Source organism: Silurus meridionalis, chromosome 2 (genome assembly GCF_014805685.1).
Source record: "Silurus meridionalis isolate SWU-2019-XX chromosome 2, ASM1480568v1, whole genome shotgun sequence".
NCBI lineage: Eukaryota > Metazoa > Chordata > Actinopteri > Siluriformes > Siluridae > Silurus > Silurus meridionalis.
In genome coordinates, this window is record NC_060885.1 from 20,172,470 (window position 1) to 20,200,281 (window position 27,812).

At 37.2% G+C, this 27,812-nt stretch overlaps 2 protein-coding genes across 6 annotated transcripts in view; one reads left to right on the top strand and one right to left on the bottom strand.

Annotated features, from left to right (window-relative positions):
* Nucleotides 1-1,677: 1,677 nt before the first annotated feature.
* On the bottom strand, nucleotides 1,678-27,745 carry slc25a16 (solute carrier family 25 member 16). Of its 5 annotated transcripts, XM_046835622.1 has the most exons (11): nucleotides 11,256-11,309; nucleotides 10,584-10,652; nucleotides 7,272-7,422; nucleotides 4,896-4,988; nucleotides 4,648-4,781; nucleotides 4,492-4,555; nucleotides 4,251-4,372; nucleotides 4,113-4,179; nucleotides 2,936-3,098; nucleotides 2,251-2,319; nucleotides 1,678-2,062 (listed from the first exon to the last, which is right to left on the bottom strand). In XM_046835622.1, exons 3-11 carry the CDS (start codon nucleotides 7,375-7,377, stop codon nucleotides 1,906-1,908), a joined length of 975 nt encoding a protein of 324 aa, XP_046691578.1. In that variant the 5' UTR covers nucleotides 7,378-7,422; nucleotides 10,584-10,652; nucleotides 11,256-11,309; the 3' UTR covers nucleotides 1,678-1,905. The 5 variants fall into 5 exon arrangements, with proteins under 5 accessions (XP_046691578.1, XP_046691552.1, XP_046691559.1 ...); XM_046835596.1 differs by lacking the exons at nucleotides 10,584-10,652; nucleotides 11,256-11,309 and adding an exon at nucleotides 27,318-27,745; XM_046835603.1 differs by lacking the exons at nucleotides 10,584-10,652; nucleotides 11,256-11,309 and adding an exon at nucleotides 27,355-27,744.
* The window catches only part of tet1 (tet methylcytosine dioxygenase 1), a 31,607-nt gene continuing 17,666 nt past the window's right edge, over nucleotides 13,872-27,812 (top strand). Inside the window, exons 1-2 of the mRNA XM_046835584.1 lie at nucleotides 13,872-14,229; nucleotides 15,476-17,015. Of these exons, the coding sequence (XP_046691540.1) occupies nucleotides 15,624-17,015 (1,392 nt within the window). The 5' untranslated portion in view covers nucleotides 13,872-14,229; nucleotides 15,476-15,623. The remainder of the gene's footprint in view (nucleotides 14,230-15,475; nucleotides 17,016-27,812) is intronic.

Here is a 27,812-nt window from a genome sequence, read left to right on the forward strand (position 1 = left end):
GCACCTGTAGATAAAGGCATGTTCATTACATAAAACAAAATAACAATGAAAAAATGTGTTTTAATTATAAAAAAAAAAAAAACTAATATAAATGCACAGATGGTGTACAGATAATTTGTTGTTGAATTGTGGTTTCAGCTTAAGACTGCCATCAAGTGGAAGGGAAAAATAGAACTATCTGCTGTGGTCTACACTTCTGTAAAGATGCTAAAACACGCTTAAATAATAATAATAATAATAATAATAATAATAATAATAATAATAATAATAATAAAAGAAAAACCTAAAAGAAAATCTCTCATATATGCATGCACAATATCAATGTATCACAGTCTGTGCTTTAAAAGAACCGAAGAATCTATTAACTCTCCGATACTGACAGACTACAACACATATGAGCTGGATCATGACATATTTGACACTTCAGTATAAATAGAACAAGCTAACCCACATCAGAATCTACAGCATTCATTTGGAGTAATGAATGTGGAAATCCAAATATACAGTATCTCACAAAAGTTCACCCCTCACATTTCAGCAACTATTTTATTATATCTTCTCAAAAGACAGTACTACAGTAATGAAACTTTGATATATTTGAGAGTAGTCAATGGGCAGCTTGTATATATTTACTGTCCTCTGAAAAAACTCAACATATTGCGATTATTGTCAAAATAACTGGCAACAAATGTGAGTACACACTAAGTAATAACAGCTATACGTTGTGTAACCATGCAAAAGCCACATGTCCTATTTATCATGTTCATGTTTTAGGCTCACAAGAAAACCCACAAACAGTTTGTTAAAGACAACTTGTCCAAGAGCATGAGAACTACTAGAACCATGTCCTGTGTTGTGATGAGACTAAAATAAACTTGTTTGATTCAGATGTTGTCTAGAATGTGTGGGCCAACACCCTGGTGAGAAGTAGCAATGAAAATAGTGGTGGTAGCATTATGGTCTGAGGCTGCATGAGTGCTGCTGGTCCTGGGGAGCTGCACTTCATTGAGCTAAACATGAATTCCAACATGTACTAGCAGAACATAATGCCCTCCCTTCAGAAACAGAGCTGACAACTGCCTTGCTGAAGAAGCTGAAGGTGAAGGTGATGGAATGGCTGAGCCCTATTAAGCACCTATGGGGGATGTTCTAGTGGAGGGTAGAGAGGCACCATGTGTTTAACATTCAGCAGCTCCATGATGTCATTATGAAGGATCAGGGCAGTGCTAGATAACAGTGGTGCTCACACAAAATATTGGAACTTTGGACACAGATTTGACATGATCACTTAGGGTGTACTATTTTTTGTTGCCAATTATTTTGACAGTAATTGTTGTATGTTGATTATTTTCAGAGGACAGTAAATCTGTACTGCTATAAAAGCTGCACATTGACTACTCTAAAATATATCCAAATTTTATTTCTGTAAAATTGTCCCTTGAGAACATATAATAAAATTGTTGCTGAAATGTGAAAGGTGTATTCACTTTTGTGAAATATGCTTATATGCTACTGTGTACAGCAGTGTGCCCTAATGAAAATGAATGAAAACTAACTTTACGCTGACAAGACAATGATTCAGTCACAATCACATTCAGTCACGCTGAAGATGTATTATAGTTCTTACACACTGGCTGTAGAATCAGTCTGAAATGTACAAAGCAGTCAGAAGAAGGATGAGTTTTAACTAGTTTTACTTACACAAGACATAATACAATGTGAACAGTTAAGGCCGTTTGTTCAGTGCAACCACTGTGACATTATCATGCATCATTACAGTGATCTGTATTAGTAATGTTCCCCTGATCTGCATGTGATAATGGCAAGCAGAGCTCCTAGGACACTCCCTGAAGCCCGAAGCTGCGTGGCAACTTTGTTCCTGGTATGGAAGTGAGGATACCTGCTCTAGTTCAAGTGCAGGACCTGCTTCATAAACTCGTAAGTGGTGAAGGCAACAGCTTGGGATGGAACACAGCGGATGTAGTTGAGAGACAGGCCACGGTACAGTCCATTTTTAATCCCATATTGGTTATACACATGTTTCAGAGTCTTTGTAAGAGACCTAGGCAAAAAAAAAAAACAAAAAAAGGAATATATTAAAAACAAAAAAAACAACAATATTTGCTTTATTTAACACAATTATTTCTTACCACATGCAAATATAATGTAGAAACTAAACACTTAACAACAGTACATGGTGTAACTGCATTTAATATCAATTTAATATATTTAAAATCAAACTACACCTACAGATATTTATCGGCGTCAGGGAGAGCTGCTCCTAGCTGCATTCTTCTCCGGGCAACATCCAGAGGATACCTAAACAATACAAATCAAACGATTATTAAACTACAGGTATAAAAATGGAAAGTATCAGGCAAGCAATTAGGTGACAAAGACAGGTATCTAAGTATAGATCAACAGCAGGTCTCCCAGTAGGAACAACAAAGACAAAGGACCAGTTGTAAATAAAAATCTTGCTCATTAATTAAAACCACAACATTACGATGTATTTAACAATGGATGCTAAAAGCAGTTTTGATAGTATTTATGATTATTTATTTATTAGTTTTATTTGTTTGATCGTAATAAAAGCTACACTGTCCTAATTTCGGGGGTAGAAGCCTGCAGCTGATTGTTTATTACTCTGAAAATATAGCAAGTAAAAAAGCATCTCAGAATGCACAGTGCATCAAAGTTTCAATAGTTCAGTCTTGTGAGATGTTTTTTTTTGTACTTTTCTGCTACCAAATGACTGAGCAAATGGATAACAACATGAATTGGCAGGTGTTCCCTCTCTGATTGTGCTTAAAACAATAATATTCCCATAGTTTAATATCAAAAACTAAATATCAAGAGGAAAATGAAAATACAAAATGTTATAAATGTGATTTATTATGAATATACAAAAAACCCTTAGTACTGTATAACTTACGATATAGTTTGAGCGATGGCCCCCGCTACTCCCCCACACAGCAGGTTAACGTGTGTCTTCAGAACCAGGACATCAGGGTTGTCCCGAGACGGCTTTCCCAGGAGCTCTGGGAAATTGGCCAGTCCCAGACTCTTCAGTGTTCCAAAAGTAAAAAAAGAAAATCCTGCAGAAAACCAAAAACAAGGTACACGTGATGCATATAAGAAATAGAGCCAGTGACATCACATTTAAACATTTAAGGCCCTGATTTATTAAATACATAGAAACCTGATAACGATTGCAAAAATATTTAAGCTGATTTAAAAATAGGGTCTATGGTGAAATACACAGACAAGGGTACAGTTTATGCATAAAAGTTATAAACTGTAACTTTGAACCCGCAATGTAAATAAAAAAATTTAAAATGATCTTAAAGTGACTTAATTAGAATAATAATAGAAAATTAATAGATGTCTTATTATTAACATGGTAACATTAAATATTAAAGTTAAATACTGGAATATGTATTTTGCCTTATGTAAGAGCTGCAAAGGACTTGTGTTTGGTGTAGGTTTTCTTAAAAATAAAAATAAAAGATTCTGAGATAATATTAATAAAAGTAATACAATATTTCTTTAAAAAAAACATAAATCTAATAGTTCACAAAGGGGCAAGAAGAAACACCTGTCAGTTACATGTTCCAAATGTTTATCATTTGAAAAATGTGTGAATTTATACAACAGGTCCCCATGTTCTACATTTTTTGACAAATCTAAGAGTCGATATCATAAAATAAAATCTGAAATGTGGATAATTTTGTCCTATGTTCATCCTTTTAAACCCAAATGTCTTCGGGGGAAAAAAAAGAAAAAAAAAAAAGAATCAAATGTCTACGTACTTTTGGAAGGGGCAGTATAATTTATAAGCAGAAAGCACTCTTTAGTCTGCATTCATTCCCCCTGACATTAATCATGTTTCAGTTTCACTTCATTCTTCTACAATAAGTTATTTTCACAATGTTAGATCTTTGCATGTTGCATCATTTACAAATATACTGTTTTGTATATTTTGTATATACATCCACGACACACTCAATAACTGCATGCAGAATTTGTCCAATAAACCCAAAAAATTAGGGCTAAATCAAGGTCTAAGTGCTAAAAACTGTGTGAAATGATAACCAATTGAAAAGCAGAACCTGCATAGGGAGCCATGCCAATGATGGTCGGAATTAAACCACGGTAGAAACCAGGGATGCCCCCTTCCTACAAAGAGAAAACAATTGCAAAAAGTCTGACAAAACAATTCTTATTCAAACTATGTCTCTCTCTTATACCTTCAGGTAGATGGTCTGAAAGGCGTTTCCTATACCAGTGTATCGATGCTCCCCAGTCACCTGAAACGCCAGGCGAACACGAATAACATCAAGAGGGTATGTACAGATGACTGCAGTCATTCCTACAGAAGAAGTGTGAACACAAAACCACACATTTAGCATCACTTAGTACACACATTTGCACATTTAAAAACTACAGCCATATATTTATCTCGGTAAGCGGAACAATAATATCACATACCTGCCATAGAACCGGCCATTAGCCGATGAACATGACCAGATATACCAAGCTGTGTACTGAGGAACTAAAAACACAGAGGAAACACTAAGACCATTTAACAGACATACTGTTACACAGCTCCAGCACTTATGCAAACATAAGAATAATGTAAAGTACCTTTTTATAGTTGTCAAAGGCCATAAACTGAATGGCTCCATATGGAAAGATCCTGACCATCATGGCTCCATTTCCTTTGTACAGCCCGAGGAAGCCCTCTTTTTTCGGTACAGCCCCGAGTGTAGCAAACACTCCTGCAATGTGCACAAGCAAAGACTGTATCGTTTGAAATCAGATTTGTTTATCCTTACAAATAGAATTTAAATAAATCGATTTTCTTCCTCTAATTTGTAAAAGGCGTTACTTACCTAAGTGTTTGTAATGAGGATTATGAGCTTGAAGTAAAATTTTTATTCTGTCTAAAGGTGCAATAGTGGTTTTGGCACAGCATCCTGCTACACCTAGATAAGCAACAAAAAAAACCTCAATTACGAAAGCAGTCAAGGAAAAAAATGAGCCTCTCTAAAAGGTCATTATGAGGAAATAACATGCACAAATAAGTAACTGTCGAAGCATGGGTCATTTTCTAGACCACAATAAGGGATCAATCTTAGCTCACACTCCTCGATAGAAATACATTAACACAAAGACACATAAACACTATATATATACTGTAATTAACATAGGCATGGACAAATATGGATGCTGTATGCAAATTTATTTTTAATTATGAGTGCAACCATATTTAACATAGAGCATGAAGACAAAATATTCGAGTGAATGTTTTAAAGCAATTATTGTGTTTTAAATTATGTAAATCATCAGGACACCAAACGGAACTTTTGCAGTGTTTCCACACAGATTTTGGTCTGGAGAATAGGGATATACACTGTATTGCCAAAAGTATTGGGTCACCTGGTCATAAGTTTGGTACTTGATTTTTAAACATTGCATTCCACATTTAGTCCTAATTTGCTTTTATAATTCCCTCCACTCTTCTGGGAAGATGTTTCAGTAGAATTTGGAGTGTGTTTGTGGACATTTGTGTTCATCAGCCACAAGGATGTTAGTAAAGGCAGGTACTGATGTAGAGTGAGGAGGCCTGGGGTGCAGTCAGTGTTCACATTCATCACAAAGGTGTTCAGTAGAGATGAGTTCAGTGCTCAATAGCAGGTCACTCAAGATCTTCCTCTCCAAAGCATGTAAACCATATCTTCATGGAGCTCACTTTGTGCACAGGGGCATTGCCCAAGTTTGGGCAGGTTTGGGTTTCCAAGTTCAAGTGAATGCAAAATTTTATTATAGCGTGTCTAAAGACGTCCTATACAGTTCGAGTGCCTACAGCTTTGTGGTAACAGTTTGGAAAGGAACCACATATACAAGGTTCCAAATACTTTTGGCAATATAGTGTTAGTCTCTAATCCAATAACAGAAGAAGAAGAAGAAGAATCATGGTGGTTTTTGTTGTTTGATTTGAGATTATGTAAAAACAAATATTTAGTTCATTAATTAGTAAATTTTTCGCAGGAGTTTATTTTTTTTTTATATCTGAGTAAAGAAGTAAGTCGTCAATTAATGTGTTGTGTTGAAGGTTTTAATTTTAACTCTTTCACAATTGTTTCTTTATATTTTTCATAAAAATGATCAAACAGAAATGCAATCTATCACACGTTTATCGCGCAGAAAGGCATTTATTACGCGTTAATAAAATTTGTGGCATTAAAATTAATTTGCGTTAACACGTTATTAACAGCCCTAATATTTATTCATCTATTTTAAATATTAATTTATACATTATTAAAGTTCTATTAACAGCCCTAATATTTATTCATCTATTTTAAATATTAATTTATACATTATTAAAGTTCTATTAACAGCCCTAATATTTATTTATATATTAACACGTTATTGACAGCCCAACAAAATCGTGTCTTATCTACAGTCAAGCATGGTGGTGGTAGCACCATGGTCTGAGGCTGCATGAGTGCTGCTGGTACTGGGGAGCTGCGGTTCATTGTGGGAACCATGGATTCCGACATGTACTGTGACATTCTGAAGCAAAACATGATGCCCTCCATTCAAAAACTGGGCAGAACAGCAGTTTTCCACATAATAATGATGACCGCTAACACACCACTAAGATGACAACTGCCCTGCTGAGGAAGCTGAAGGTGATGGCGTGGCCAAGTATGTCTCCAGACCTGAAGCCTATTGAGCACCTCAAGTAGAAGGTGGAGAAGCACCATGTGTCTAACATTCAGCAGCTTCATGATGTCATTATGGAGGAGTGAAAGAGGATCTCAGCAACAACCTGTGCAGCTCTGGTGAATTCCATATCCAGGAGGATTAAGGCAGTGCTGGATAACAGTGGTACTCACACTAAATATTTACATTTTTGACGTTCACTTTGGGTAGACTGACTTTTGTTGCCAGTTATTTTGACAATAATGGCTGTATGTTGAGTTATTTTTATAGGACAGTAAATCTGTACTGTTATACAAGCTGCACATTGACTAAAATATATCCAAGTTTCATTTCTATAGTATTGTCTATAGAGAACATTTAATAAAATATTTGCTGAAGTATGAGGGGTGTACTCGCCTTTGTGAGATAAAGTATATTTGAACGGTAAAACATTTAAAAATAAAGCTCATCAAAGATAAACCAAATATTTTCTACATGTGTAAGCTTTACACATCAAGATCTCAACATGCTGCTGTATATCTATCAATGACAAGCTTTACCTCCTGCCACAAAGGAGCGGAGGAAGTAGTAGTAGTCCCTTTGTACAGTGTTTCCTCCTGCAATCTGAGACCGACCAGCGGAGGAAACAGACACCTCGGTTGCCATGCTGTGTGGATCAGCACTCAAGCACAGGCATGTCTTTGGCACGATCTAAACAGAAAAAAACAAATACAGATCATAATAATTATGATAATAACACACTGACATTAAAGAAAGCAAAGCAAAATAGGCAGAACATAACATAACTCACTCATTTCATACATACATTTTATTGGAGATTTGTACAATGATTTTGGAGCTCCTCTGCATCATTACAATAAAATTAAGTTCATGATTACCAATCTTTACTTCTAAAAGAAATTTTCTGAAGGTTTTATTTTTTTTGTGACTGAGTTACAGAGTAGTTTGACTTCATTACCACTACAAATCACTACACTGTTGTAAAGGACGGATTGTTTAATCACTATAATATAATTACGTCTTACATTTTTACACTTACATTTACTTATTACAGATTATACCTTTATCATTACCTTTATCAGGAGCTCCCAAAATGTTAAATAAATTCCCAGAGCCCTTCATCACATTTTGTTTTTCCACAAATATGATGAAACAATGATGTATTGTTTATTTGATTTTTATTAGTCGGCCCTGTAGAAATTTTCTCCCTGAACTATAAAGTGACTGAACAAAATAGCGAACATTGAAGTTATCCTTTTTTTTTTTTAACCTGTGGTTTTGTTGATGTTTAAATTAAACCCACTACATTTATGCCATTTGAAAGATGCCCTTAGCAGTTTTCTTATTAATACAACTGAGGATTAGGGGACTTGCTCAGGGGCCCAGCAATAGTGGCTTAGTAGTGCTGGGATTTGAACTTGTGACCTTCTGATCAGACTTCCAACCATTGATCTACCCCTTCCCCATTAAAATGTCCAGTCTATAATAACATAATAATTAGTATGGTATGTTTGATCATGCTGGGTTGTGAGTTCCACCACTATAAGAGTGAACTGACTGATTTCCTCCTCTTTCAGTGGTCTCTATACAGCTAGGCAGATAGTTGCTAGCTAAGTAGCTGTCAAGAGATCAGGTCAATAAAGCAGTGGATTACTTCTGTGATCGAATCTACTGTAATATAGGAGTTCCTGAGAATATTTTTGTTGTCCTGATAGGGGAACCACGTGTTGTATTTAGGTTAGAAGTATCCCGGATATATAAACATTCCTACCCGGCAAACAATGTCAAACGTCAGGCGAGGTTTTTGCTCCTAGCGGTGTTTCCTTCCCGGACTTTGAGCCTGTCCCGTGTGATCCCTGTGTGTGATCGTTTACACACGCAGCAGTTCCGGATCACTGACAGTCTACGTGAAATCTGAGTTCCTCCATTTCCATGCCAAATTTAATCGTTAGCAAAACTCGCTAGTCCTTGAATGACACTACCTGATTGTGAATCTAATGCAGTAACCTCAACGGGTTGAAATGTTTTCCACTGTACAACGTACAGATCAGGTTAAATCACCATGATGACCCAGACGATTTCAGTCAGGACCCTATTCAGGACATTAGGGACAAACTTCGCACGTGTCTTTCTCACTGGCTATACGTCTACTGGGCTCATTCGAGGGCGCGTCTCAAATCGATTCCAAGCTACCCGTCCTAAGGATCTGAACACGGATTGGATGATAGTTCGTGGTTACTTCATACAGCTGTGTTTTTTCAGCCTCGGTTCCTATGAGTCCATGCATATTCTGTCCAAACTCATCAAATCACCAATACTTCAGCAATCACGTGTTAGAGCAGGTATCACGAAGTACAGAAATACAAAAATACAAAAAGTGATTGAACGAAAATGGAAAGTGTTGGGGTTATAAATAATCATAATACGTTTTCTGCAATAAAATTAGTCTGATTAACAAAACATTTACATCACATAAACCCGAAAAAACATTTTTCAATATCTGAAATCCAAGCTCACTACATATCCAATAAGACACCGATTTGAGACACAGGAATTACATGTTCATTTCTGTCGCATACGTATTACGTCATTAGTGAGCGGAAGTGTGACGTCAGTGTAAACAAATGTAACGTTTTAACTATTATTTAGTTTTCTACTTATATAAAGTTCAGTTTACCTCATTTAAAAATATGTTTAACCCCATCAACACCGAGGCAATTAAGTCATAATATTCTTAACACTGTCATAATGAAAATATTTGCTCCATAATTAAAGCGTATTTCTATGTGAGGTTTGTGTTTTCACTGTTATGTGTTAATGTATCATATACATATATCCATTATTGTTCCTGGACTCTGTAACTTATCATTTGGTCCAAAAAATATTGTAATGTAATTATTAAATAGTAATACAGTGGGGGTTTTTTGTTTGTTTTGCATTGTGTGTTTGTGGATTTAGAGAAAGTGTACGTCAGGGCAGAGGCGTAGCCATCATTTTAAAAGTGGGCGGGACGAAAAGTCTGGTGTTACCTGTTTTTTCTTTTTTCGTTAACCCTTGTGTAATTGACAGGTTTTATTTTTAATCATAATTTTTTTGCTTTATATGCTTTATGATTATATATGATTATAAACCAGAAAGAAAGAAAGAAATACAACTGGGACAGTACCCTTAAAATTACATCTTTGTACCTTATTTACCCCAAAAATGTATAGTTGTACATTAAGGTACACATTGGCACTCTAATGTAGTAATGTGTACCTTTTTAAGTATAAAGTACAAAGATGTCCTTATAATGGTACTAAGAGTATATTGTTTACATATTTCAAATTGTATTTTGTGTATGCCCAGTACATGGCACACAGTAATGGAGACTTGCACATTCAAATAATACTTCATTTTGTTCTATTCTACAGTCCATGTTTCAGAAATAAAACAAGTAATTCAAAACAAACTATTGAAAGACAATATGTATTGAACTCAACTGACAAACATGTCAAGACCCGATATCAATTATACAATGAGATGAAATAAACATTTAATTTCCACTTCTTTTAAGCTTCCCGGCTGGTTTGTTTAAAAGTAGTAGCTTTTTACACAGTGTTAAAGCTAACATATATCTCAAAATATAAAGCTACATAACTACTAATAAACAGCCAATGCGCAGTTGTTCATCATACTAATGTGTTACATATTTTTCTATATTTTACTAATTACATTTTTATGATTGATCCATATATAATCCTACAAACACTTGTGTATTAATAGATTATACATTATATACATTATAAAATGTAAAAAATAAAATAAAACTGCAATAGCAGCCAGGTGTTAAAAGCCACATCTGTTCTCACCTGTAAAGTTTCTTGTGTGACATCCTGAATCTGCCCTGAAAAACCTAGGCTGTCTGTTTCTTGCTCATTCTTGACAACACATAAAAACGTAAAATTAGTGTAATAATGAAAGAGCACCCCATAAAATAAAAATCGTTCCTATCAGCATACTGTAACGTTTCCCCTGTCATCTACCCTCATTCACCGGACTACATTACCCATCATTCTTTGCACCCCGTCATCCACCATGTTTGTTTCCCGTCTTCACCTGTCTGTTCACCCGGACTCTGTTTATACTCATCACCACGGTCTTCACTCATTGTCGGTTATCGTCTTTACCACATTGTATGTATGTGTGATTTACCTGCTCCTTATTATTAAAATTACATCTCTAATGTTACTATTCGTGTCCTCGTCTCTCCGTGTACATACCGTGACACACAGAGTTAAACATGCTGTAAAATCTCAGTTCAACATTATCTTTATTCTTATTTGAAGGGTTTTGATAACACATTTGTTAAAACAAAAGACGTTATAAAAGAGTTTAAGGAAAATACACACAAAAAGTGAACGTTTGTCCAAGCAGCTATTTTTCCTCATAATCCTTTAAAACTTGCTCATTATTCAACAAGAGCAACAGGCAGAGTTACTAAACATTGTGCAACACAATTCGGATACCATATGCCAACTTACACTGCTTGACTTTTTTGTAAAAAAGGAGTGAAGCGGTTTTGCTGAGTGACTGCGGATGCGACTCGAGCTACAGTATTAGGGCGTGTGATGACGTGACAAGTGAGTGACTGATTGCCATGGATACGTGAACGTCATGTATAGACTATCTTGTCTCTTTGAATTTTAAATCATTCTGCATTTATACACATTGCTCCATTAAAACCTCAACATGTCGTGAACACAACTCACCACTAAAAAAGTGAGGGGGGACGAATTTACTTTTTATAAAAAAGTGCGTGGGACATGTCTTCCGCGTCCCCCGTGTAATCTACGCATCTGTGTCAGGGTGCCAAAAGAAGAGTTGTGTTATTGTATGAGGAAGCCAGGTATGTTAGAGAAGTATGTGAGGGTGGTGCAGGACATGTATGAGGACAGTGTGATAGCAGTGAAGTGTGCAGTAGGAACGACACACTGGTTCAACGTGGAGGTTGGACTGCATCAAGGATCGGATCTGAGCCCTTTCCTGTTTGCAGTGGTGATAGACAGGTTGACGGACGAGGTCAGACAGGAGTCTTCATGGACTATGATGTTTGCGGATGATATTGTGATTTTTGTGGTGAGAGCAGGTTGAGAAGCGCCTGGTGATGTGGAGGTATGCACTGAAGAGAAGGGGAATGAAAGTCAGTAGGAGTAAGAAAGATTACATCAGTGTGAATGAGAGGAAGGGCAGTGGAGTGGTGTGGTTAAAGGTGGATGAGTTTATGAACCAGGGGTCAACAGTGCAAAGTAATGGAGAGTGTGTTAGAGAATTGAAGAAAAGAGTGCAGACAGGGTGGAGAAGAGTGGCAGGAGTGATTTGTGATAGAAGGGTATCTGCAAGAGTGAAAGGGAAAGTTTATAGGACTGTGGTGAGACCTGTGTTGTATGTTTTAGAGACAGTGGCATTGAGTAAAAGACAGGAGGTGGAGCTGCAGGTAGCAGAGCTGAAGATGTTGAGATTTTTGTTGGGAGTGACGAGGATGAACAGGATTAGAAATGAGTTTATTAGAGGGACAGCGCATGCAGGACGTTTTGAAGACAAGGTGAGGGAGGCGAGATTGAGATGGTTTGGACATGTGCAAAGGAGGGACATGGGGTATATCGGTAGGGGAATGCTGAGGATGAAGCCACCAGGAGGAGGAAAAGAGGAAGTCCAAAAAGAAGGTTTATAGATGTGGTGAGGGAAGACATGCAGGTAGTTGGGTTAAAAGAGGCAGATGTAGAGGACAGGGGAGTATGGAGACGAAAATCCGCTGTGGCGACCACTAATGGTAGAAGCCGAAAGAAGACAGTGTTATTATTATTATTATTATTATTATTATTATTATTATTATTATTATTATTATTATATTATTATAAAATTAAGAAAAAGAAAATAATAAAATATTGTGTTTATATATACCAGTACAGTATAACTGGTCATTTAAACTATGAAACTTTTAAACAATAGAATTAAAGTTAATAATCACTGCTTAATAACTATTTGGAAAACGCTAGCCAGGCAGACATACATAAAAACAGACAGACAGACAGACAGATAGATAGATAGATAGATAGATAGATAGATAGATAGATAGATAGATAGATAGATAGATAGATAGATAGATAGATAGATAGATAGATAGATAGATAGATAGATAGATAGCACCTATTATTTTTTTGTCAATAGTTTTAGTTAAGTTTTTCTCTCTAATAGTAAAATGTTAATAGACTGGAACTAGCAAAGAAATTGCTTTCTGAATGTTGACTGAATGCTGTAGCGTGTTTTCATTGTATTGTTGTATTAGGTTAATTATTAAACATGCATCTGGGGATTTGTGTTCATTCAGCCTGTAAGTTCAGGCACTGCTGTTGGGTGAAGAGGTTTAGGGAGCAGTCCACTGACTGGGCAGCTTGGTGTGGTTGACATTAGAACTCATAGCCTTCTGATTAATGATTTAATGGAAAAAAAATGTAATGGAGCTTAGTCTTTACACATCATCCTGTACAATTGTGTGTTTCAATTGTGTGACTGTAATTAGAGGAAGAAAAACATAGCAATCAAAAAATATCTTTGCAATTATACAACCACCAGGCATAACATTATCACATTATAACATCATGACCAGTGAGTGAATAACACTGATTATCTCTTCATCATGGCACCTGTTACTGGGTGGAATATATCAGGCAGCAAGTGAACATTTTGTCCTCAATGTTGATGTGTTAGAGGCAGGAAAAATGGGCAAGACTAAGGATTTAAGGGAGTTTGACGAGGGACAAATTGTGATGGCTGGACGACTGGGTCAAAGCTTCTCCAAAACTGCAGCTTTTGTGAGGTGTTTCCTGGTCTGCAGTGGTCAGTATTTATCAAAAGTGCTCCAAGGAAGGAAAAGTGGTGAACCGGCGACAGGGTCATGGGCGGCCAAGGCGCATTGATGCACGTGGAAGTGAATGCTGGCGCGTGTGTCCGATCCAACAGACGAAATACTGTAGCTCAAATTGCTGAAGAAGTTCATGCTGAGTTCATGCTCAACGCTGCGACGGGTCAGAACTGTTTTTGCATCCAAGGCAGGACCAACATACTATTATGCAGGTGGTGATAATGGTATGCCTAATCGGTGTATGTGTAATATAAGTTATAATAGAGTGCAGAAAGAGTTTGCAGAAGGAAATCCACTCCGCGTTTTACCAGCAGCAGCGGCGGGCGTTAAAGAGCCGGGACAGGCGATCCGATCCGTGCCTGCGGCCGGAGAGAGAGAGGAGCTGAACTTACACGCTCCGGTTCAAGTGCAGTTTATTAAGACATCATGGCAGTGTTTGGAGTAAAAAGTTTCGACCGGGCTTCCTTGTGAGTTTCTAGCAGTTTGACCGACTTAGCCAGTTCGCTAAGTAAACATGTTGAAGGACCAGGCGTCTTCTACAGGCGTGCAGTTGGAGGATTATTAGCAGGTCAGACGCTCCAACTGTCTCTCCGGTATGTAAAGTATTTCAACTGGTCTAAAGTGTACACATTACTGCAACACCACCACACACTTCACAATGACTATAAGAACCTGGGGCATTTTATGATATTTTTGTATATATTTTGTCGATTTCAGACTATTTAAAGCGAGAATAGTGTTGTAACCAGACTTGAGAGCAACGGTGACGGATAAGCAAGTGGCTAGCTGGCTAATGCTAATTCAGCCAGGGTAGTATGTTCAACAAGACTATGGACTTTATTATTAACATTAATAACATGTCAGCGTAGAAGTGTTAGCAAAACACACACATTTTCATCTTAATAAAGATACATTTTCAGAGTGTAAAGTTAAAATGTTTTATAAAATGTGTCCACACAACTTTATGGAGTGTAGGTCCTGCCGCATTAGGGCGTTAACTGTGCGTAAAGTCACAGTGTCGATTATTCTGTTTTGAATATTTTAATAAAAACATAAGATTTAAAGATTCAGTTCACAATTTCGCCTATTTATTATATATATATTGCCGTTTTACATTGTAATTAACAGACCAAGGAACTGCACTCACAGTTTATTACACAAACCTTTATAATAACTCATTGAAAGTAAGGCATGCTGAAATAATAATAATAATATATGCTGAAGTAATAATTATATTTACTGAAATAATGATACAATTACATAATAATGATAATATAATGATAAAATGAATCCATCCTTTAAAACGCTAAACATCCAGGACTTGTCAGGAGGTCCTTCTATTTGTGACACTTCGACCCATTTATACCCATCTTTACATTAGTTTCATTACAATTAATAAACTTTTAATACTGCTATAATTGATAGTTGTTACGGATGTTATTGAGCAGCACATCTGAAGATTGATAACTGAATGACGTGTATAATAACAAGATAAAAGACGCATTGTTACCAGGATGAAGTCAAGTAGGCTTTTATAGTTATTCCATTAATATACAGTAAAAAAAACACAGTGTAAGGAAACAATGTTCCACAAGGATCAAGGTGTTACACGAAAATAACTGGGGCATGACATCAAGTGATGATATAACATGATATAAAGGGGAGGTGAGTAACTCAGTGGTTAAGGCACTGGACAAATGTAAATAAATGTGTATAGAGGTGTTATGAATGAATTCTCCCTATAATAATAGTTAATGTTCATGTAAACATTGAATTGGTTAGGCAGCAAAAATCAAGCAAAACAGCATTTCTGATGAAATATATCAACCTTTTCCACAGACATGCTCAGGATTTATTGGACCGGACACTAAAATAAGGGGTCTTAAGTTCTATTTTTGGAAGATCTTCAAGCTAAAAATTGCCTTAACGTCGCTTCCCATGTGTGCTGACTCACCTTTTAACCCCTTCACTCTCGTGCAGCTTAGCTATGCCTCATTCTGTCAAACGACCAAAGAAGGCACACCCCCCAATAAAACAAAATGTCAAAAAGTTGAACTCATTCACTGGTAAAAGGCGAGCAGCGAACGCAAAAAGTCGGATAGGGCCAAAACGACAAGCAGTAACCAGAAAATCCAAAGTAAAGAAACAGGCAAACAGGGTGGTCCAAAGTAGTGTCATCAGCAAGGTCACAAATAAAGCAAGCAAAGGGAGAGCAAGCAAGACCAACACATTTAGTGTTTCAGGGTCTACCAGATGCACACGTAGCTGTCAGACCCAACACGGCCTGTTTGCAGACCTTGCTGGCAGAAGAAGGTCCTTTCGTGGCAGTCAGTTGTCGCAGATTGTCCTGCAGGAAGTGAAGTCTCCCAGGAGGGTGGTCACAAAAAAGACCAGCCAAGGCCATGAGGCCAGGGAACAGGATACTATAAAAAACACAGAACCTTCTGATCCCAAAAGTGATGACCAACAAAACGGGGTACCTGTTCCCAACATAGGCCACCCCCCCTTTACTCCAGGTTCTGAAGAAAGGAAAGTGGAGGAGGACAGAGAATCATTTGTTCTCAAGGCTGCTAAGGTGGAGGAGGAGAAGGCAGAGGTCACCTCTGAAGTGGTAGAAAGTGAAAACAATCCTGGGCCCATTCAAAACACTGACAAACCAAGCACTGGGTTGAGTGATTTGCTTACAAATGCATTTGACCCAAACCTTAAAGTGGACTTTGTTTGCACACTTAATACCTCAGACCTGACCGTATCCACGCTTTCACAGTCAAATGATGTTGATCCTCAAATAACTCCGCAAGATTCTTCTCAATCAGATGTCTTTCTGGTGCCCCCTTTAAATACATTTGTTAATGAATCAGCAGCACTTCAACACACTTCAGATCCCACTCATCTGATAGAAAGAGAGCATCAGTGCACCTTAGACACGGAAACCAAAGATGCAAATGACAATGACGATGAGATGTACATCAAAAACGAAGGAGCGCTCACACTCCTCTCATTGAGGACAGGTTTATACTCCAGCCCTCAGCCTGGCCTGGACTGTGAGTCTCAAACGACATCTTTTCTGAATAAACTGTTGAGCAGCTCGGAAAGCACCCAGTCTTCTTTTGACACGGAGTCAGAGGTGGGAGGTTCAGGACTGGCTCCAGGACCTGGGGAAGCACGCGCCTTTTCTCTTCACCAGCGTTTGCCCCAAGATCAGGAGAGAAGAGAGAGAAAGAAGAGGAGGAGATGTGGAGCATGTGTGCCATGTCTTCGCAAGGTCAACTGTGGACAGTGCAGTTGCTGCTTTAACCGAAAGACCGGTCACCAGATTTGTAAACTCAGGAAATGTGTGGAGCTGAAGAAAAGAGCCTCTCCGGTCTCTGCTGAAGAGGTAAGTCACTTGACTCTATTCGTGAAAAGGTTTCTGTTCCTCCGGTGCTCACTATAGTGAAACTAAAACCCTATCATTTGAGTCTATGTCAGTTTGGGAGTGTAGCACTAATCAGAAAGTATTCTCTCCATATACAGATACTCTTTAACTATCTTGATTTCAGTTCAGAAGTCTAAAGAGATATTTTAATGTAAGAAGTGAAACAGTAGAATATTTTCATAGGCTTTAGTAAATTGCCCTTTTTTTATCTCAGAAATGCTTCAGAAGGCAAGCCGTCACATTCTCCGTTTTACTCATCTGTTTCCGCTGCTGTGACAAAAAACGGAAGTACCCGATTACTTCAGTCACTGTCAGCTTTGCACGTGGTGGCCCGTCTGCGCGTGTTTGGGAACGATAGCCTTCAGTACGCTAAACTGCCACAATGACACGTCTCCTTCCTTAGCACGGAAAGCTGTAGCATGTTTTTAGCTGATGTGTCACGCTATGCTGAAAGTTTAGAGCATGTAATGTCACGCACTCACACTGGCAAAGTTGCCAGAGGGCAAATGTGAGAATGCTACCTCCCTTTCTTTAGTCAAGAGCTTTTAGAAATACAGAGATCAGGACAGAATTGCAGTAAGTAGAAATGTATTGCTTTTGCTACTTTTATCAGTTTGAATGTTTGACATATTCAGAGGCATTGCACATTTCCTGCAGAAATGCTGTGGTATCAAATTTGAACTGAACTTTTCTTTTACATAAGTTTTGTAGCCATATGACTTTACATAGTAATCCACATTTACTAGTAATCTTCTTGAGATATGAATCCAACACAGTTGAAACACACAGTCATATTGCTGTAATTATTTCTTCTTTGCAGCAATTCACTTTGCAGTAGTTCACTAATTGTTGGAGAGCACTTTACTTTAACCTACATGATTTTTACATCATTACATAGGTTTTTGAGAACATTAGAGTAGCAGGGGTCTGTTGCAGATTATGGCAACTTTTTGGCAATACTCAAAGGCCATCAAGGGTCTGTATACTAATGTGTAGTAATACTCAGTGCATACATTAAAAAAGTACACAGTATATTTCCTGATATTGTGCAGCGATTCATTATAAAGAGAAATAGTGTTTGTGTGTGGACAGAGTGAGGAAATGACAGAATCTTGTTATTAAAATGTTCGTATTTGATCATGGAAATTGAGCAAAATTACTTTATTACTGTATTATTATTATCTTATTACTTCTACATTATTATGATCAAGACAATTCACTGTGTCCTTTGCCTTGAATATTCTTGTGAAATATTGAACAGCATGTTGTCTATTTAAAACATCAGACTGTCAGGGTTGTCATATAAAAGGCCTAGTCCTCAAAAATACAGAGAAATAAAAGATTTCCCCCCTAATTTTACAGGGCTTCCGAGTGTCTCAGCAAAGAAGTGTCTGTGCTATTGTCAGGAAATCGCAGGTTCAGATCCTGACAATGATAAAGCTCTACATAGGCGAATAAATTAGGTTGGAAGGGATGGTACTATTCTCTTTTCTGTCAATCCAACCAGCTGTAACTAACTGGGGGTGTTTTTGTGCCAGGGTATACAAAAGAAAACAATGGGGTTTGGTTTCCCACTTCTCATTGTTGTGTGATAGGGGACATCACATCTTTTTAAATATGCTATCTAATATTTATGTGCATACCTACAAAAGGTGCATTGCAGTGTTTCTAATTGTTAACGTAACAACATTCTAACGTGCAGCTGTTATTACAGTTCCAGGATAGTGCATTTTTTTTTCTTTTTAAAGTAAAGGTTAGGCATAGGAGGGCAAGATGAAGCTACTGACTCCATTCAGGGTGATCAAGATAAGCCTGTCTCCACACCTTAAACAGCACAAACACACCAGATCTTAATAAACAACCTTCAACTCAGGTAATAGAACAGGATGAGGATCAGCCCTGAGAACTGATTGTGTTCAAACTGAATGCGTAACAAAGCTGCGCATCACAGAAAATGTTTTTTTTTTTTTATATAATTGTGATTATATTGCAGCATTTAGCATTTAGTAGTGATTAAGTGTCAGGTAAACTGTATATTTATTCAATACTATAAGGCCAAAAGAATGTGAAAACCCAACCATGAGACCCAGACATGTTTTCTGAACATTCATTCATTCATTCAATTCATTCAATTCTATTTAGTAACCTTTTCATTTTAGCCAGGAACTCGATTGATCTGGAGCCTGTCCTGGAAATACCAGATACATGGTAGGAATATACAGAATAACGGATGTTAGTCCATTGTATTGCACTATAAACAAACAAATAACTGCTTTATCAGTTCACATTTTCTGTGTTTTAGTTTAAGTACTTGAAAGTAGGGCTGCCGCTATCGATAATTTTAGTAATTATTTCAATTGCAATAATTATTATTACAATTACAATTATTTCATCAATTAATCGAATAATTGGGTAAGAAGTACTTTTTCTTTTTTAAAGAGCAATACTAAATAAGAGGGAGGAAAATAAGACGGGTCTCTGAAAATGAACAAGTAATTTGTTTTTTGTTTTAGAAAAATGTACATTTTTATTGCTTAAATTGCATAAATGCATTTAATAGCCATAAAAATACAAACACAGTTGCCTTCAACAAAAAAAGGTCCCTTCACAGTGCATAGAGTAGGTTTTGGGAAACTATTAGTTTAATGAAACTCATAATTATTCTCACTTATGTATTTATTGATTAAATCTCGCACAGTATTGCGATGTGGTTTTCTTGCCTCCGAAAAAGCTGCTTGAAATTTTCGATGAACTAAATTGTATAAAATGTATTTAATGTATTTATCGCCAGCTTTAAAAACATGCTCCAATACCTGCTTTATGCAGCCACTGCAGAGGGACTTATTGAACGCACTGTATATGAATAAAAATATAAAAATCAATCGCAAATTATTTTAAAAATGGTAACCACACTTTACAGTGTTTTTTTTATGTTTTAGTTTGATATGATACCAAACTTTGGAAACCTCTGGTGTTTTCTTTGGCCTTATTCTTCTCCTCGCCCTTCACTGTTTTCTTCCTGTTACTCTGTTTTTCATTCTGCAGCATCTTCTGTGTTACCTGTCCAGAGCGCTCCAGAGTTGAGCGGGTGGTGTTTCAGTAATAATGGTCCGCAGGAAACACGGTGCTCCTGGTTAAATAGACTAAACGAAGTATAGCGGAAAAATCATCATCATTTTTGTTAACTGATGATTTGAATCTTTGATTTCTGTTGCTAACTGAATACAACTCAAAGTAAGCAGTTCACAAGGTAAAATCCACAGTGCAACAGTAACTGTGGTGCTTATAAGGGGCTTATTGCACTGACCAAGCAATTGCTTCATTGTGACAGTAAGGTTACAGTGACACTTCACACAACATACAGGAAGCAAGCCAACAAAGTATAGAGGCTTTTGCAAAAAGTAAGATGAATACAGCAAATGAAAGGATGCAGTTGGTTTATTTGTTTAAAGAACATTGTACATTGTGCAACAATGCCAACTGTCCAAAAGGTAACAGTGGCTCTTGACCCTGTTTTTAGATCATGAAATGCTTATCTCACTTGTTTACTGACACTGCAATTCTTAATTACTACAACTGAGCTAAAATGACCTGTGCCATAGCTATAATTCAGTACTTGCCAAACCATCACCTTCAATCTTGTATTGTAGTCATAGTAAAAAAAAATAGCATGTTTTTTCCCCATTTATTCAATTCTACAAATGTTCAGTTCACATCACAAAAGAAAGTTGTGTCATTGTCAAATGGCACCATTAACAATGTATGATTTGCCATTTATGTCCATTTTACCCGCTCTATTATTATGTGGCATTCGTTACTCAGTCTGTGGCTTTTAATAGTAATAAGAGGAAAATACTGGTCAGTGGGCAGTGCACCGTGCCAATTCGGCCAGTCTGCCTGTACACAGTTTACTCTATTATTACTTAATGTAGTTTTTCAGTGTGCCACAGTGACCGAGCTACTGTCATTTGCATTGTAAATGTAGCAGGGCTTTGCTTGGCCATGTAGGTAGAGGAGGGAAATCAGGTGAAGTTAAAGGGCAAGATGGCCAGCGCTTAAATCAGTTTATCAAATCAGTTTTTCACATCAAAGCTGATGTGTCATAATGGATGCATAATTGCAGAATGTATTATTCATTAGTCTCTGAGTTTTCTAAAACAGTATAAATACCACTAGAATGGCACAAAAACTGGTAATGGAAAATAGGGTAGATCGATCGCTCGATCGCTCGATCGATCTATCTATCTATCTATCTATCTATCTATCTATCTATCTATCTATCTATCTATGTGCAATATATATACATACTGTATTTCACAAAAGTTAGTACACTTCTCACATTTTAGCAACCATTTAAAATATGTTCTCAAGGGATGATACTAGAGAAATGAAACTTGGGTATATTTTAGAGTATTCAGTCTGTAGCTTGTATAGCAGTACAGATTTACTGTCTTTTGGAAACAACTCGACATACTTTATAGTGGTATTGTCTTAATAATGGACAATACAATTATTGTCTAAATAACTGGCAACAAAAGTGAGTACACCCTAAGTGAACGTGTCAAAATGGTGTCCAAAGTGTCAATATTTTGGGTAGGAGTTCAACTAACGATTATTTTGATAAATGAGTGATTGGATGGGGTATTTATGTATAAAAGTGTTTTTTAAAAAAAATGCTAGAGTAATTTTGACATTTTCATCAAGTATCTGGATACTAATGTGATTGATTATTATTGATTTTTTAATCGATTAGTTGTTGCAGTCCTAATTTTGTGTGAGCACCACTGTTATCCACCACTGCCTTAATCCTCTTGGATATGGAATTCATCAGAGCTGGACAGGTTGTTGCTGGGATTCTCAGCCACTTCTCCATAATGACATCATGGAGTTGCTGCATGTTAGACACATGGAGCTTCTCCACCTTCCACTTGAGGATCCCCACAGGTGCTCAATAGGATGCTCCATCACCTTCACCTTCAGCTTCCTCAGCAAGGCAGTTGTCATCTTAGCGATGTGTTTGGGGTCGTTATTATGTCAGAAAACTAATCGATTTAGACAATAATGGCTGTATCTTGAGTTATTTTTAGAGCACAGTAAATGTGTTAATGTGTTAGTAAATGTGCTAAACGAGCTGCACACTGACTACTTTAAAATATATCCAAATTTCATTTCTATAGTATTGTCCCTTGAGAACATTTAATAAAATGGTTACTGAAATGTTAGGGGTGTATTAACTTTTTTGAGATACTGTATATGGGGAAAGCTGACTGGCATGGCTTTTGGTTTGGCTTTTCAGTATTTCAGAAATATTGCACTCCACTCCTGTCAGTCACGTACAGAAATCAAGACTTCGAGGCAACAAGCTGACACTCAGCCAGATTTTTCTGAGATTTAACTGACTGACATTTCGCTGCTGACCTTCATTACATCATTTAAGCATAAACTGTAGACAACTTATGTCATAGTAAATATTACTTCACTCTTCACTGTAATACACATAATTCTTAATGCAAAATAATATGTTCATATGTAAGAAACTAATGACATTCCAGTGTCCTAATATTGGGAGGATTTCCACTATGCTGTGAAACAGAAGATGAATTTATTTTGTTTCACACTTGGGCTCTCTCTAATGTTACAGATTAAAAAAAACTAATAAAGTTTTTCTGTCTTATTAAAGTTCACTGCAGCTGTTCATGATCAGTTATGTTCATTCCAGTGATCAAGGTTCTGTGAACTCAAGTTTAAGCTTGTGTGAAATAGTGTGTCCAACCAACATAGAATGCAATGTTGCTAACTAAAACACACCTTTTTTCAGCACTTTCCACTGACATAATAATAATATACAGCTAATTAGTTATGTGCCTACAGTGAGTTCTTGTTATAACCTTAATCTTAAAAAAAAGGTTGCCTTTTGGTTAAACATGCAGTCGTTCTTGTTTGGTCCAGCTAACATCAAAACTGTTTGTTATTTTTGTCCTTGTGTTCATATTCGGGTCCCACTAAGATAGACAAGCATGCCCATGCACGTGCACACACACACACACACACACACACACACACACACACAAACACACACACTGCTGTTGAACTCATTCAACCCTCTATAGCATTGCTATGGAAGGAAGTCTTGAATAAAGTAAGCCAATGTGAGTCTCCACCCTGCCATTCCAGCACATATAAATGCCTGGTACTCAGCATTGTGATATGTTGGTGTTTAGAACAGCTTGTTTTGTTTAACACATATAATGGATGAGTTTTTATATGGTTATAAATGAAATGTGACAGATTTCACAAGAAATACAAATACTGAAAAAAGGACAGTGTGGGTTGTTCATGCTGTGAGTGTGTGTGTGTGTGTGTGTGTGTGTGTGTGTGTGTGTGTGTGTGTGTGTGTGTGTGAGATTGTGAGGTGTAGGCATGACCACTAGGAGGCTGAGCTGGCAGAAAGGAATCGTGAGAATCGTGAAGCATGAAATTATGAGGAGGCAGCACTCACTGGCAAAAGTACTGTAAAGTATATTTTCCCCTGTCTGCCTACCACTGCTGTTCCCAACCTTTACACCCGGTAGCTACCCACATATAAAAACATCATCTACCTCAAGTTCTACAGTAGATTTTTCAACACTGAATCATTTTATACCTCTGTGAATACCTTGGTTGTAGGTAACGAAATTCTATCTAGGTCCAAGTTATCTGGATATATGAATATCTGCATAGTTTTGCACAAAATGGGTGCCTTGTCTCTTGAAGAGTAGTATAAATACGTAGGAGCATTTGGAATGACTTAACAATGTGGGTTATTTGAAATTAAGGATAAACCTGTATGTAGTGCCCAATAGTCCACACCAAAACACAGAAATATTGTTTTATACAATGTTTTTTTGAAAATAAAATTAAGATGGTCTATTCTACCTTTTACCAGCAATAAATATTTTTCATACTATTGTGTCGTCTATCAAACATAAAATACCTTATGTTTATAAATGCCTACTGAACACCTATGGGAGGTCACCCCAGGCCTCCTCACCTCACCTACATCATTACCTGATTTTGCAATTACCTTTGGCTGAATGAACCCAAATCTCCACAAGCACACTCCAAAATGTAGTAAAGAGTGGAGGTTATTATAACAGCAAATAGGCACTACATATGGAATTTAATCAAAAAGCACAAACAGATTTTATGGTTAGTTTTCCGAACTTTTGTTTATATAGTGTATATTACAAACATAGGGCCTTGAGGTATGTTCTCTTTCTGGAAAAGCAAAAATGTAATGTCGGCTGTATTTTCCATTCTACTATTATCTCATATTTTTACTCCCTTTTTCCACTGGGAAAAACATATCAGATGTTCCTTAAAGTGTTCAGTATAGGTATATAAGCAGAATCTTCCCTTAAACAGTCACACATCTCATGTGCTCTAATAAACATGTCAGTTACAGAAGATAAACGAATGAACATGTCAGTCTATTAGCCTACAGTTTGAACATTGGTTGTTGTTGGTCTTAGTGAAGTAATAAGAATTCACCTTTAGCAGTAATTGAAGGCTGCTCTGAAAATGTACCAGTGATCACTTTTTTCTTATCTTCTGCATTAGAGAAGTGATTATACCAGATGTTTGGTCAGCGTTCACACTTTATTAGGTGTCACTGGTGACTACAGATACATATACACTAGATATGCAGCTATAATTGCACTACTAAGGATGTGCGCACAGATACTGATGGATCACTGCAGTACATCTCATATAAATTCCCATGTGTATCAACTTCAGTTCTGGCTTGGGTACTTACACAAGACAAGCTTGGCAGTTGTTAGAAGACATCAGGTTTCTCTTAAGTGCGGTAGGTTGAGGAAAATTACATCGGTATGAGCTGCTGGTTTTCCAATAACATTTTCGTTTTGATTGGGACAAAATCTACAGTCTATTATAAAACGATAAATCAATCAGAACACTGTGAGGCAGACTGCCCATAGCAAAGTACTAAAAAGCAGTCACATTAAATGGAACTTGTCATTTTCAAATTGTATAGCTGAGACTTTTTTTTTTTTGCATATGTGTTTCACTTCTAAATGTAGTAATAAACTGTGACTAAAAAAAGAAAACCGATGAAAGTTGTACTTATAAGTACAACCGACAACTGAAGTGAATAACACTGATTATCTCATTGCAATGGCACCTGTCAAGGGGTGGGACAGATTAGGCAGCAAGTAAACAGTTAGAATTTGAAGCTGATGTGTTGGAAGCATCAGAATTGGGCAAACATAATGACCTGACCTACTTTTGAATGGCCAAATTGTTATGTCTAGATGACTGGGTCAGAGTATCTCCAAAACAGCAAGTCTTTCTGAGGTGTTCCTGGTATTTCCTGGTTAGTACAGGTTTGTCGTTGCCTGTGGGGAGTGAAGTCCTGCCTGTCTGTGTTACAAATAGCTGAAAAGATTATGCTGGCTATGATAAAAAGGTGTCAGAATACACGTTGCATTTCAGCTTGCTTTCTATGAGGCTGCATAGTTGCAGAAGCAGTCAGAGTGCCTATGCTGCTCATTCATGGTCTGACGAATAACGTTAACTTTGACATCGTTTAGGAATAGTTTGAGGAACATGACAAAGTTCAAGGTGTTGTCTCTGCCTCAAGATTTCCCAAATCCACAGATCTCAATCCAACTGAGCATCAGTGGGATGTTTTGGACAAACAAGTCCAATCCATGGATGCACCACCTCCTTGCCCCAACAGCTCAGAGCTGTTTTGATGGCACAAGCAAGACCTACAAATGTTTAGCAGGTGGTTTTAATGGCTGGTCTTATAGAAGTTAGAAAATGTCATAGTACATAAGTCAAAACCGAAATTGATACACTTATGTACTTACACAAGTGATATATACTGATGTTATCCATCTGTTCCATTGTACACATTGGCTGTATTGTTTATGTGTAACCACATAAGTATTAAAGACTTAGTTTAAAGCAAAACATTTGGTCTTTCTCACTTCACACAAACAAAACACACAACCATACACTCTGCTTCCCAACCACTCAGGAAAAATGTGGGCTGGATGACTGGGGTCTGTTTCCGCCTTCACTGATAATAAAAGCTGCAGGCAGAGACAAAGTCTCAGTCCAGTGTTGCTCACGGGCTCCACACTCTGTCCATCAGAAGAACAAAGCTTGGTGATGTCCTTATTAAAGGCATTGATCTTTTGATCCTGTAGGATTTTTGGGCAACCAGAACGTTCAAAAGATTAAGGTTGAGTGAAAGGAATTTATTAGACTGCAAATTGAAGAAATAAACACTCTGTACTTAATATTTTCTTAATTGTTATATAGATGTCCTACTCCAGTGTAACAAAAATGTAGTAGGTTTCACTTTCTTCATGTTAGAATGGGTTTTTTAGTTATATTAAGCTCATCATATTGACTTGGTTGGCTATTCTTTGTATCTGGCGGCTTATTCATTGTTTGGGGTCAAGCGTGGAGTCATGCTTTCCGAAACTGTCAACATTAATATAAGCATTGGAACTTTCCGTCATTTTCACATCCATCTAGCACCTGCATATCCTACGTGATGGGTGTGGTGTAGCGGGATGGGATCGAGCACCTCCAGCCATTTTAATCATTTCTTATTTTGTTAGTTAAGGACAGTTTGCCAACACAGTGCTGAAAAGAGCATGATTAATGCTGGCACTGCTTGTGACTAATGACAGTTGGTCTGCTTGTTAAAGAGCAGCATATGGGACATTTTAAAGAGCAAGCCAGTAGGAGTACCTCAGTGGAGAGAAAGAGGGGGGAAAATGTGCCATCATCAAAAAAATCTAATGCTTTCCATGATAAGTATTTAGTATACCGATCACCTAGTAAATGTTTGGGCATCTGTTTTTATATTAGTGATAAAAGCAGAATATATATATATATATATATATATATATATATATATATATATATATATATATATATACGAGGCAGATGATCAGCTGTGGTGGAACAGGAGCAGCCATACATAATAAAATAGATACATATATAATATACGCAACTTCAGCATGGATTCTACAAAAAAATTGCTTATTAGGCGATCATTTTGTATAACCTATACATATACATTGTATAAATATTTTTGCACCCAAGCATTTCTCTCTCAAGTAAACATTTTATAAAACAAGGTACCCGTAATGTAAATTAAACCAAGAGCTAGGTATTTCACGAGTGGGCACCAGCAACAAAAGACTATTATTCAACCCCATTAAATTTAGCATTATAACTCACAAATAGCATCAGCAGGGTTTCCGCAGTCAGAGATTACCTCATCGGGTTCACGCTGCCGTCTTTCTATCTGAGCGGATCTCACGAGCTCTATTATTCAGCAGTGGTGGCACGAAGACAGCGTATTTTCTGAAGGCTGCTGAATCACGGCACGACCCCGGATTCCGCTAAAGACCGACTGTCGTCATCGCTGAACGCACATTGAGAATAGCTGGGGTGAGGGAGGGTGAGGGAGACACGCGCTCACAGATCGTGAGAGGATACAAAGTTTGCGTAGAAAGCAAAAGAAAAGTTTAAATAGAGTGGATTTAATGTAATGCGTTTATATCACTTATAGACAGCGGAGCTTCTGAGTAGTAACCTTTTCGAACTATTTCATCCGAATGATCAAACCGGTCACTTCACCTTGGCTCAATGTCATTTTACAACAGTTAATCAAACAGTCAATCTGCCTTCATACCTCACACGCCAGGTAGGCTTTTATTTTCTGATGTCATC